Genomic DNA, 13546 nt, shown 5'->3' with positions numbered 1-13546 from the left:
TTTCTAAAAATATTCTTGAACCATACATTTGTGTCCCAACAAATGTCATGGTACTACAGTCATTCTTTTTGGGACACATTTTAAGTAACTCAAAATGTATCAATAAAGCAAAGCATTCAGCCTGGCATGTCCACTTACATACATGGATAACGTGCCCAATGTGATACAATAAAGGAAATGCTGTGCAGTTTGATTGTTACACTTATGTCCAGCAACTATCAGTAGTACTACAGTGCTAATACTAACAAGGGAGACAGTGACCGTGACCTGGCCAGTACGAGCAGCAACCACTTGTGCCTTCTCTCTCATGATGGGGTATTATTTCACCCTCTGTGGTCAGATAAGGGTCAGCATTGATGGGCATCAGTAGTTGGTTACCCTTCTACACCAACTTCTGCTTGATGAGTCGCTTGGAGACTCAGGTGAACTTTAATTTCTGTGGTTCATACATTTCCATTAAGTCAATTACTTTTGCAACAATGCGGCCCTTCTCAGCCTCTAGCCCACTATGCAGGTGCATTGAATCACGAAGGGTCTAATCAGGGGGATTGCTTGCAGAGCACATTTGGATGACCCTTATTCTGCTGACGCTTCATATTGGTGCTTTCCTGTCCTGTGTCGCGTTCCTATGCCTCAATTAGTTCAGCAATAGCAAACCAGTGAACCCAAACCCTCTTTCCTGGGCCCTATTTATAATTAAAGTGCAGGTGCCAGGTCCTTATGGGGAGGCAGGAGTTTGTGCTACCCCTGCGCAAGACCCACAGGAGATCCTGACAGCAAGGCTCTCATCATCTCACCCATAGAATAAGGCAACACATTCCTCTCGGCTCCTCTCTACCCCCTTTAAAAGGACTTTATGTGGCAGCTTGCGTAATCACATGCTCTTCTCAATACAATCACACTCAAAGTGCCGCCACACTATTAATTTTTCACAGGCTTTCACTCCCAACTCACCTTCTCAACACAATGTTCTACATCATAATTAAGGCCCTCCCCATCAAGAAGACATTGCCAGTAGCCTAAAAATCTAACTGCGCCATAAGGCTACCATTCCACTGAAAGCGAAACCCAAGTCAGGCTGGAAATCTCTAGGTCTAAGAAAGAGAAGACACGCAAAGCCCGGCTTATCTGTATGACCAAGGATTTAGCGTTCTCTCCCCAGTTCCGTGAGACAGTGGGACTGCAAAGTGAAAAAAGGGCAGAAAGGGTGCAGAGAGGAGCAAGGGAGGGGAGAAATGGGAACAAGAACGGAGTGAAGATGAAAGATGGGGATGGTTTGCAGCACGGGGTGACCAGTGTGTGCAGGGGAGAGAGGGGTGCAGGAAAGACCAGAACACAGGCCAAGCCAGGATTGGTGGGTGGACACCCAATCTTTTTGGGACGAGCTATGCTCAGGCCATCTAAGCCTTTTGACCTGGGAAGTGGTAACATTTTTACGTGAACTGAGCCTTCTGAAGTGAGACGCCAAATTGAAGGATTTTGTACTCTGAACTGCTTTTCTTTTTCTTAAATTTTCTTCTGTTTTCTTTTCTTCTTTTCTCTTGTTTTATACAGTGATGATATATGCGATTTAACACATACTGCTATTTTAATTTTGTGAAAAGCCGAGTTCTTTGACTAAAACACAATAGATAAATTTAAAAAAGCAAAGTCCCAAGGTGTCCCCCTATCCCCCCAGATTTTATGGGTCTCCTATGCACCTGGATGTGGAGCCCGTTTTTGGAAGATGGTACCTCTACCAGTGGGGGCAATGCTTCTACCTGCCCCTTCCATACATTGAAGGGGAGAAGCGAGCTGGATCCACATAATTGCCCTCTTTAGGGGGTGGAAAGCACATCTGTGTGGTGCTCAGGCCCTCCCCATTGCCTTCCTGTACCAAATCCCCAACTGTGTCTCCCAAATCCACTGCAGGTTTTTCCTCTGTGATAAAGGACAATTAGGAGAGATGTAGCCTTTCCATATTTGTTCATTAGCCAGACAAATTGAACTTTAGACATGTAACTCAGTGTCCCTCTTGTTTTCCGGAGGCCCGACCAGGATTTTTCCACAGCCGTCCATGTCCCAAGTCTGCAGTCAGCTCTCCAGGGCAGGTTCTGGGGTTTCCTTCTGGGCAATGTGGTCCTTAGATTTTGGAATTTCTCAAATGCAGAGTTCCTTGCTCTGGCGGGAGAGTTTCTAGTCCCATTTCTGCATTTGTGGAGGGGGACACAAGAATATAAAAAAGGCACACAAAAGTAACTTTGCCTTGTTTCTAGGAAATATTATGCTTGATGTTTTTAATTGCATCTTATTGTTCAGATATGCTACACCACAAAACACACATTCCATTAAGTGAGGTTCACACACAAGGCTTTAGTGTGAGGTTGTGGTGCATTTCAGACAAACAACCAAAAATGTTTGTGTTAGGATGTTGGCTCAGTGGAATACTGTGATTTCAGGTGGAACTTGGAGTTCCATGGGGGTGGGATTATGCTTATACTATGACATGTGTGTGTTTATCTTTGTAAGGATTCTTTGGTGGGCAGTTGGAGGACTTCTGATAAAGCAGAGGCTGTATTACTGGGTTGGGGGGTCCTTGTATGTTATAATCTTACGAATAAAAGCTTCATAATATCAGCGTGTTGCCCTAGTGATTGCCTCTCAACATTATTGACAAGGACAGAAGTACCACGCAGCGTAGAATATAAGCACACTGACTTTTCAGCCAAGCAGGCACCACTATAACAAAGCTGCCGGCACAGGGGAGGGGTTACCATATGTACTATTGCAAATGTTCATGGCACAAAGTTGTGGAAGAGAAGAGAGCCATAAACTCTAAAGCATTAGGATTTAAAGGTAACATAGTATAAAGCCCCAAGTGACTCCTCACAGTAGTAAGGCAAAGAATAAATCAAAAGCCAAACAAGAGGAGCGAGAGCAATTCGGCATCGGAATGGCGATGGCTGGAATAAGCGGCCCGCCCACGTTCATGCCCACTCCTGGAACTCCAAAAATTGCATGGGCGCAGTGGAAGAAGGGTGTCATGCATTATCTTAAGGCTGCATACGGCAAGTCAGACCCTAATGACAGAAAGATGGTGTTATTAATGCATTTTCTCGGGTATGAGGGCCAGAGGATCTTCGAGACGTTAGCCCAAGTGCATGGTAATGGGGCAGGAGACACCCCAAATGATCTTGAAGGGGCTTTCCTCTGACTGGATCAACATTTCAACCCCAAAACAAGCACGATTTTAGAACATTTCAATTTTCGCATGCGAGTACAAGAGTCTTACGAATCCGTAGAGGACCATGTCACCGCTTTACATCACTTGGCGTTGTCTTGCAAGTTTAACAACTCTTTTAATGAACATATAAGAGATCAATTTAGGACTCATTGTTGCTCCAACAAAATGTGGGAGGAACTGTGGGATGAGCCATCTTTGGATGATGTGCTAACGATAGCACAAAGGGTGGAGCACTCCTTGGCATGTGTCGCCAAACTGGCAAAGAATGAGAACAGTAACGCAAAAGATCAGAAATCTGAAGTATTGATTGCGAGTAAGACTAAAGGCAAGAAGACAAGTAAACCTAGACAAGGTGTGCGAGGTGGAGGAGACTCTAGAATCATACAAATGCCCAATCAGAAGGGAGAGAGGAAGGACACAGAGAAAAGAGACAATCGATTGTGTTGCCGATGCGCGAGTTGTAGTTATTTTGCAGCATTTTTAGGTTGCCCTGGAAGGAAAGTCACATGTTCTAAGTGCAAAAGGAAGGGACATTTTCTGAATTGTTGTAAGAATTACCAGTTTGGTCAATCGAACCAAAGGAGGGTACTTTACGTCAGTGATAGGACAGATCGGAGGTCATCAGATGACGAAGAACCTTGTTATGTGGAGAATAGAATATTCAGTACAATAAATGTTGTTGGGGGTGAGGAGGCGGATGATGAATGCGAGCACCCGTATGCGTATGTTAGAGTTAATGGCCAGGAAATTATAATGATGGCGGACTCAGGGTCCAAGATTACACTGATGTCCAGGGAAGTTTTTGGAAGAGATGTGAATGAGATGTTCAGAAGTTGTTGAAGCCAGACATCAATCCCGGAGGGTACAACCAAGATAAAATAGAGTTGTTGGGGTACTGTATACGACAATTTACGGCTTTTGTTACCCATGAAGGGGTTTTCTAGTTTAAGAGGAAGCCATTGGATTGACGTCAGCATTGTCGGTGTTTCAAAAACATATGGATAGACTACTTGGTGGCGTAAAGGGTGTTTTCTATATTCAAGATGACGTGCTCATATGTGGCGAGTTGGTTGAGGAGCATGATGCCATATTGAATGACGTGTTGAAAGTATTTGAGAGAAAGGGCATTGCCATGAGGGAGGAGAAATGTTTATTTGGGGTGAGCCAGGTGGACTACTTGGGACATGAAATTTCAGGAACTGGCATTAGATCAAAAAAGAGCTTAGTTGATGCGATTGAGGAAGTGGAGCGGCCGGCAAACAAAGTGGAGTTGAGATCTTTTCTAGGGATGGCAGAGTTTTATCAGAAGTTTGTGGAAAACGTATGCGTCCAAGGTTGTTGAGTTCAGGAAGTTGTTAAAGAAAGGGGTCGAGTTGGTATGGACTCAAGGATGTGAGGATGAGTTTGTAAAAGTGAAGAGGGAGATTGATTTGGCTCAACCTTTAGGGGGTTACGATACCAGGCGTAGAAGCATCATCACGGCTGATGCTTGTGATGGGGGAATCAGTGCTGTCTTGTCGCAGGTTAATGTTGATGGTAGTGATAACATAGTCACTCACGCATCTCGAGCCCTAAGGGGAGCAGAAATTAGGTATTCAGTTTTGGAGAAAGAGGCACTAGAGTGTTACTGGGTGGTAGAGAGGTTTAAAAATGTTGTGTGGGGAACCGATTTCATAATTCGAACTGATCACAAGCCTTTAAAAGTCATTTTTGAGAGTAAAGGGTTAGACAAGGTGTCGAGGAGAGTGGCCGGATGGGTCACCAGGATGCAATGTCACCGTTTTCAAATGGAGGTGATATCTGGCAAGGAAAACGGTATGGCAGATAGTTTGTCTAGACTGAGGGTAACACCGATGGCTAGAGAGGATGAGGATGTTGAAGTGGAGATGGTATTTGTTAATACCGAAGGAATAGTTCCTAAAGAAGTGTGGCTGGAAGAAGGAAGAAAAGACAAAATATACTCACAGGTGATGACATATGTGGTGTCGTCAGTATGGCCAAGGAGGATGGAGTTATTGGTAGGGGAGAAGCCATTCTGGGAGGTTAGGGATGAACTTGGTGTAAGAGATGATGTTCTGTTCAGGTGGGAGCGTGCAGTGGTCCCCGTTGGCATACGTCATAGGGTTATTGACTTAGCGCATGTTGGCCATATTGGAATTTCAAAGACCAAAGGGGTCCTCAGGTCCGATTATTGGTGGCCGGGATTCGCAAGGGACATTGAGAAGAGTGTGAGCGAATGTCAGATATGCATCAGGCCGGGCAAAGGATTGGTGGTGATGAAACAGCCAGTGGTGGAGGTAGGCACTCCTACGGGAGTGTGAAGAGAGTTAGTAAAGGACATTTTGGGCCCGGTGGACGTAGGTTATGGTAGGGGTAGGTATACTGTACTTCTTGTTGACATGTTTTCCAGACGGTGTGAATGTAAGATGGTTACGGATATCTCGGGAGAAAGTATGTTTGTGAGGGAAGGTGTTCCTGAAAGCATGTTAACTGATAACGTCACGCAGTTCACTGGAGGATGTTTTATGGAGTACTTGCTAAGGTGTGGGATCAAGCATAACAAGTCAGCTTTATACCATCCAGAGTCTAATGGTATGATAGAGAGAATGAATAGTTGCGTGATGGAAAGTGTACGGATGGCTCAGGAGTGTGGAAGTGATAAGAAAGTGGCCATTCAGGAAAGGGTATGGGCCTTACGAATGGCTCTGCATGCGACCACCGGCTTGTGTCTTTTTGAGTTGATGCGTGGTCGGAAACCTAACTCGATAGTGAGTCCGCCGTGGTTGGGTATGTGCAGAGAGTCTGATGTGGTGGTTGAGGATGTGCGAAAAATATTGGGGATGAAGGAAAGAAGATTGGGTCATAAGGGAGATTGCGAGGAGAGGCAAAAAGAAGTTGAGGATAGAATGTGGCGACATGGTACGAATAAAGAAAGCAGTGATTAAAAGAAAGGGTGAAATTTCGTATTCAGATCCCGTGAGGGTGGTTGCTATGTTAAAGGGTGGCATTCAAGTTTCGGATGGTCAGGTATGGAACAATAATATAGTTGCAGTGGTTAGGAGTGGTATTACTTGAGTGTGTGACTGTGTGAGAGAGGGTTATGTTAAAAGGAGGGAGGATTCTGCTTATACTATGACATGGTGTGTTTATCTGTGTAAGGATTCTTTGTTGGGCAATTGGAGGACTTCTGAAAAAGCAGAGGCTGTGTTACTAGGTTGGGGTCCTTATATGTTATAAGCTTACAAATAAAAGCTTCATAATATCAGCGTGTTGCCCTGGTGATTGCCTCTCTACAGTTACAATCAGTGCAATAAGAGAATATGTTACTGCATGCCTTGAAAAGAGAGAGTGGGGAAGGGGAATGATCATGTATGAACAGACCAACATTGTGTCCAGACAATAAGATTTGAATTGAAGCTCAACTCTCTACAAGAAACAGCACAGGTGGATTTTTCTTTCCTCTTATATAGCATGCATTTTAGGACCTAATCATATCTCCTACCAAAACCTTCTTCTCACTCCTCAGTCTTCATTTGTATTTCTAATCTCCCAGTTCTCCTCACTCAGGCAGGACGAATGAGGAATACAAAGGAAGACTGTAGAGTGAGGAGATTCTGAAACAGGGCAGCACCATAATATATTCTGGGACATCCTGGTTGCTCCTCAAATTCCATTTTCCTTACATCATTATTCTTAGGTCTTTTGAGTGAGGACGAGTGAGGTTAGGAACAAGGGAAACAGATGAGTGAAGTGCGTGACTGAAGAATGATAAAGTGTGAGGAGAACATGAGAATGCTTTAAAAATGGATGAAGTACACTTAATGGAACTTGAATCAAAAACAATCTACTGACTCTTCTGTCAAACCTCTACTAAAACTAGTTACTGAAAATCAATCTTGTAACTCTTGCTTCTTTCCTGGTTTAACTTAGAGACAAGTTCTGCCCCAGTGCCAAACCGTGGTATCGGTGTGACACACACCATGACTGGTCAATAAACTTGTCACAATAAACCCCTAATCGCAAAGGTGACTTTCTGCTTTCATCTGGGGATGTACATTCTAGTCCAAAACAAACATGATTACAAGCATGACTTTCAAAAAGATCCCTTCAACTTTAAAGGAAAGCATGTCACGGAACGTTCCCTGCCACAGCTTAATTCATAAAGCTTATGGCTTAGATGGGAAGTTGAAGTGTCGCACATTGACTCTCTTACAATTGACATTTGTCTTCGGCATGCTTCAAAATAAAAAAGGCTGTCTGATGGTGTTAGCAGGACTCCTTTGCAGCTACCGGTTGTCTCCTCTTTTCCCAACCCAATTAGCATGAAATTCCCAGTAAAAAGGAGTAACAGTAAGGCAGTTCCTGAGCATGTAAAGGCAACACAACATGAAAAAGCATACAAATGTCATTTTATGAATTACTCTACGTGAATGATTTTTCATATCATGCGCACGCACACAGAAAATACTATTCTACCTTTATCTGTCGGTGGATGAGATCTTGTGCAATGTTTACTTTTGCCATCTTGAAGAAGGCACGCCAAAGGAAGCTATGCCAGATCCAGTCTATGAAGGTATGCCATCACAGCGCAACTCCACAAGCGAGACATTACCTAATTCAAAAAGAAATGGGAACATAAGTAGAAACCTCAAAGATAGATTTACACACAAGCATTGTTAAACAGTTTTTGGTGAATAAGGACAGTGCTTTAGGACTTGGGCATAAAGAGTGTGGACAGCATTGGAATTTTTTTGGGAATGGGTAAGTTCTTACCAAAATTCAATATTGTGGCACAAACAGTGAGAGGGTATTACAGAAGGTGTAGAGAACCACAGAGTACCCCCACCCCAATCATGTAACAATAAGAGTTGAATTTCCTTTCTGTGCCATGCGTGTCTCGCTGCCCTAGCCGAACTACAAGAACCGCTGATAAGAGAATGTTGGTCTCCTTCTTATCCTAGTGTTGAGCTGATGTTTTTTGGGGAAAGCTTGGAGATAAGAACAGAGAAAGGGCTGTAAATAGCCTACTTTCAGGTCCCAGTTCTTATTTCCTACAAGAGCCGACGATGCCCCACAGACCCAACCGCCGCCACCCGACTCCACCCCCCCACCACGGTCAGCCCACTCTGCAATTTTCTAACTAACCACTGCAGGGCTGACAACCACGAGCGGAAACGGGAAGTGGATAAAATAACAAACCAGGTATGCTTGCCGCCCTCTTAAGCCTTGCACTGGATTAGACGACTCGCTTCTACCTGCGGACAAACATACAAATTGTTAACATTACCCTGTGGAATCATTCCTAACTTCCCAGTGCATGTATCCCCATGCAACCCTTTTGTACATGTAAACCTTTGCTTTCTGCTGAAAGGCTTTTTGGTAATCTCCTTCTCAGAACTCTTTCTCTAGACTCAAACTAGACAAGCACTACCTTTATTTCACATGAGGTTCTGTAATCCTCTTCTCAGTTCTCTGAAATGTCGTGAGATGAATCTTCTTGAAAACATTTCTTTCAAACGTAATCCTTCCTCCTAAACAAAGTCTTGAATTAGTTCCTTACACTTGAACTAAGGATTCAAAAACTGAAACATCCTAAAAACGCTACAAGTAACGTGTTTCATAAAATACTATAATAAATTGCATCACAATTTGTGCTCAAGTAAAGATCCGGTAGCCTACTTGGAAAAAACATTGCATTCCGCTTTCAAATGTCTATGATCTGTTGCCCCGTGCTGCTTCTCACATACAGCGTTCTCTCCATCGGTGCAAGCAAAGTTCTGCGGTCTTGGCTGAGGAAAGGTTTCCCCCCCGATGTGTCGTCACAATGACTTTAGCAAGGTTCAGCTTAGTCTGTATTCGCGGATTCCAAGGGCCCCCTACTCCAAGGGCCCACGCCACGGAACACGTCGGCTTCTCCGATGAAAGCCGTGCGGAAATAGGAAAGTGTTAAAGCGCACGTTAGTGATTAATTAGTGCACGCGCATCACTGCGGAAGGTTAGTTAAATCGCTGCTTCGCTTGCCAGAATTAATTAATATTCACGCCAAGTTGAAATAACATTGCTGTTCATTTCTACTGAGCGAATGAATCAATCAATTAGGGAAAAACTTCAATGCATAATGCTGTAACCAGGAATATGTACATTTAAGTTATTTACATTTACATTTCGATTTTAGTTTTAAAGTCTAAATTTCACTTAACTTCCAGTTGCTGTTATAGACTGTGCTTCTTTAAACTCAGATTTCTCCTTCTACTAGACCTTGGCTTGGGTTTTCTTTTCCTTCTATATGGTCTTCTATGAATTTTTCTCTGGAGCTTGATAAACTGCAACCATCTTAGCTGAGTATCTGAATGAAAGGCAGTTTAGAATCTTTCAACAGATTCCAAACTACCTCACAGAAGCTAAAGGACCAATCAACGCTAAGAATTGCTGTCACCATCTTGAACTGGGATCACTCCTGTCTCCTACAGTATGCATATTAAGGAAGATTGGGTGTTGGCTTTCCAAGTAAATAAACAACAGTTTTAAAATCCAGCAGGCTTCTTGCATTTAACATCTGCCCTGAGTTGCCACTGACCTTTCCTAGCTTGTAAGCTAAAGGGGAACCCGACACCTACAAAAGGTTGAGAGATAGAGGGCTCACCATGAAAAGGAAATGGGGGGACACCATGTCTTACCTAAGGACGTCCTCTCCCCATTCCCCAAGTCTCCTCCACCAAGGTGATCCTCCCTCGCATATCCACCCTCAGGATCAGGATCCAAGAGCGATGGCCTTTCCCTGGCCACCTGAGAGGAGGATACAGGGGAAAAAGAAGTGAGGACACCCATAGGTTCCTCACATACCCTTCCCCTGTGCGTGTTGGACCTAGATGTTTCACAGGGAACCAGGGAGAGGAAGTTTACATTTCCCTGATGGCGACCTTTCCGGTGTTCCACTGTGAAAAAATATGGCTGAAGGTCCAAGAAAAATCACTTACTTCTCAGGTATGTCTCTTTGTTGGCTGATCCACACTAAAGGAGAATGATCGGTAACTAGACTGAATTTGCGTCCTAATAGTTCACATTTTAGATGGAGTATGGCCCACTTGATTGCCAATACATTAATAATAATTCCCTCTGGGAAATAACTTTCTACTGATGTAGAGTCCCATTAAAGAGGCATCCGCTTGCAGGATGAACTCTTGAGAAATCAACTACCTTTAAAATGGGGCTCTGACAAAGGGTTTCATTTAATGTGGTATAACAGATTTGATCTTCATCCCACCTGATCTTTTGGGGCTCAACGTTTTTCAGTTTATCTGCGAGTCTGGTGGTTTTACTTCAGAAATGTGGGATGAACCAGCACGATCAATCCTAAAAAGACTCCATCTTTCTTTGTCTTTGGTGTGGGGGTATCAAGGTGTAGAGGAGCAGTTACATGCCTCTGCAGGAAATCCTGCCCCCTTACCACGTATATGGTGAAGTCTGAGATTGTGCCATACTTACCAGCTGTTGTGACCATACCACAGAGAGTATTCGAAAGAAGGTATCCTCTGAGAAAACCCTATCAAATGTATCCCCGAAGAGAAGACAATCTGGAGGGAGGAACTCCCTGAAGGAATATGAAAAAGAGTGAAAGAGAAGCTGGCGACGTCACAAGAGATGAGCGTGATGCACTGAGGATACTGGCTGAAGAGAATGCATGGATCTTACAGAAACTAATGAAGTTAAGAATCAAGTAAACTTTCATATACAGAAAAGAAGATTGCACGTGTGCGAAGTACTGCTAAAAATGCAAGCCGTTCAATAACTGTACAGATGCTGTAACAGAAGTAGATTGAGTTATCTTAGAAGCTGGCTACATGTAATGAATAGACTGCAGGCAAAGCTGTCCTTTTATAGCAACTGGACATCAGTGTCATGAATTTAGTAAGCCAGGACCCATGGAGAGAAAAGGCGAGAAATGTGTTGCAGCAAAAATAAGCAGAGAACGTGGAAACGAATGGCAAGGCTGTCTGGCCTGGTGTCAAAGCTGAAGCAGCCAAGGTCGGTTAACTATTCTTGAAGGCAGTAAACGTGTGAAGCTGAATCATCCATTGTTAAGGTGTAAAGAAAGAACACCAAGCGTACCAAGTTTTATTCATTTAAGACATTTAAATGCTGCAAGATTGACCAAATCGTGGTCTCCCGTCACGTGAGCCAAGGATGGAAATAGAGTTGAGTTGGAGTCCTAGAACAACGATCGATTGTGAAAGCCTGTACTCCCATATATTCCCACGGACAAGGATACTTTGCAAGGCCAATTTCAAAGGCAATCTTTATGGCAAAAGGCATGGGTGATGAGAAGTTGGGCTAATTGGGTGGGGAGGTAAAGTCAAGTCCAGCTCCTGGCACCTGAGTCTGAACTTACGTATTGCTAAGTGAAACGAATGTTCTAGACATGGCACGAGCATGTCAACCAATTATAGAGGGCCGTATAATGAAGGGCCTTATAGTTTGAAGACCAATGATATACCGTGTACTTAATAGTGTTGAAGATGACACATTTTAGCGGTAGGCATGATTTGTCTACTTGACAGTAGATAGCCAATCACAATCCCAGCCTTGAACGTATCACAATCCATCATAGGATTTTTTATTTGCCACGTAGTAGAACGTCACGTGATGTATTTTTTGCATATAAGGATGTTTTTATGAGAAATGCACTGAGCTAGAGCGAACGTCCGTTGATGGCTGTTGTGACTCCCTGTTTTAGTTAATAAAACAGCACCTTTGCCATCTTCCTGAGTTGGTTCAAGTATTTTGTGTTAGAGTTATTCGGCATCCTCACCCATTGCATGCACAATACCCAAAAGGTCATGTGCTCAAAGGATAGCTCTAACATTTCTTGCTGGGGCTGTACAGTGCCATTACCCACGAAAAATCTCAGATATCTGTGGATTGAGCCAACTTAATTTTTTTTTTAGTTTAGCTGTTAAGCCTGCCTTTCTCAATACTCGCATGACTGTGTAAAGGTGATATACGTGATCTTCCTAGGTTTTACTTTTGCTTACAAAATAGTCTACATAGGCCCCGCAGAAATCAGAGAAGGGTTATAAGTGTGGCAAAGGCAGTTTTTTCCTTGTCAGGACCATATAACCCGACAATAGCCTTTCATAAAGTATATGGTAGAGAGATAAAAAGCATTACCTAGCCAGTCAATATGATCATCAATACATGGCATCTGTTAAACAACGAATGCAGATATGGCATTGACTTTTCTGAAGTGAATACAAAATCTCCAACTTCCATCAGATTTTGCCACCAACACGATGGCGGAAGACCAGGGGCTAGTAGATGGTTCAATAATATTATCCGCAAGCACCTGCTTGACTTCCTGGATTAAGGTAATCTGTACAGTTTTAAATGTTCCACTTTGCCTTCTGGAGTGCGGATATGATGGTAAATATCCTTCACTCACCCTGGTTCCTCTCTGAATACATCAGTAAACTAGAAAATGAGGTATTATTGATCTTGTTTTTGGTTATTAATAAGTTTGGGTGGAATCAGAACATGGTTATCAGAGTGCTCTGGTAACAAACAGGACAAAACAGTGACATTAGACTCTGAAAAATGTAATGTGATACCTGGGGTTTTAAATCAGCGCCCAGGTTGGGAAAGGTTGTAGGAACAGGGTCCTGTTTGTTCCAACACCTCATATGGTCACTAACATTTAGATATTAATTTATTCTCAGAAGTCGACAACAATACCAATACCTTCTGGCTTACTGAACAAAGATCTTAAGGTAACTTTGCTATTATATGAGGCTTTATGTTGTTCCCGAGCCTTGGCAATATGGGTTTGTACTAAAGACCGAACTACCATCATGTGCTCTTTAAGTCGATTTGGAACAGTGGCATTGGGGCTACTTACATTTCTTCCCAGGTTTCTCGCAACATATCCAAGATATCTCGAGGTTCCCATCCATAGAGTAAATCGAACAGGGAGACTCCTGTAGAATGGTGGGGGTATTCCTAATAGCAAATAAAGGCCAAGGTATCATTTTATCTCAGTTTCTGCCTTCCTGTTGCACTCATTTATGCAACATGGTTTCCAAGGTCTTATTAAACCTTTCTACAAGGCCATCTGTATGTGCATGATATACAGAGGTTCTTAAAGTGGTCATATTTAACAGTTGTTTCACTTACCCCATCAGTTTGCTCATAAATGTAGAGCCGTGATCTGTCAAGATTTCTCTGGGAAACCATACTTGTCAAAAGAAAGGGAGTAGGTGTTTCAAGACCTGCTGGGTGGTATTGGGTTTCAGGGGAAATGCTTCTGTATAGCGAGTAGCATACTCTACT

The 13546-nt window shown here is 43.2% G+C and overlaps 1 protein-coding gene across 5 annotated transcripts in view; it reads right to left on the bottom strand.

Annotated features, from left to right (window-relative positions):
* The window catches only part of WDTC1 (WD and tetratricopeptide repeats 1), a 1302054-nt gene that overhangs the window by 1221083 nt on the left and 67425 nt on the right, over positions 1–13546 (bottom strand). For all 5 annotated transcript variants that reach the window (XM_069622886.1, XM_069622890.1, XM_069622889.1 and 2 more), the window contains one exon: positions 7700–7835. In XM_069622886.1, coding sequence (XP_069478987.1) covers positions 7700–7747 — 48 coding nt within the window. In that variant the 5' untranslated portion in view covers positions 7748–7835. The remainder of the gene's footprint in view (positions 1–7699; positions 7836–13546) is intronic.

Source organism: Ambystoma mexicanum, chromosome 11, assembly GCF_040938575.1.
Source record: "Ambystoma mexicanum isolate Mex_15411 chromosome 11, UKY_AmexF1_1, whole genome shotgun sequence".
Taxonomy (NCBI): Eukaryota; Metazoa; Chordata; class Amphibia; order Caudata; family Ambystomatidae; genus Ambystoma; species Ambystoma mexicanum.
Note: the sequence above shows the minus strand (reverse complement) of the source record. Positions and strands in the feature narration are given on the sequence as shown.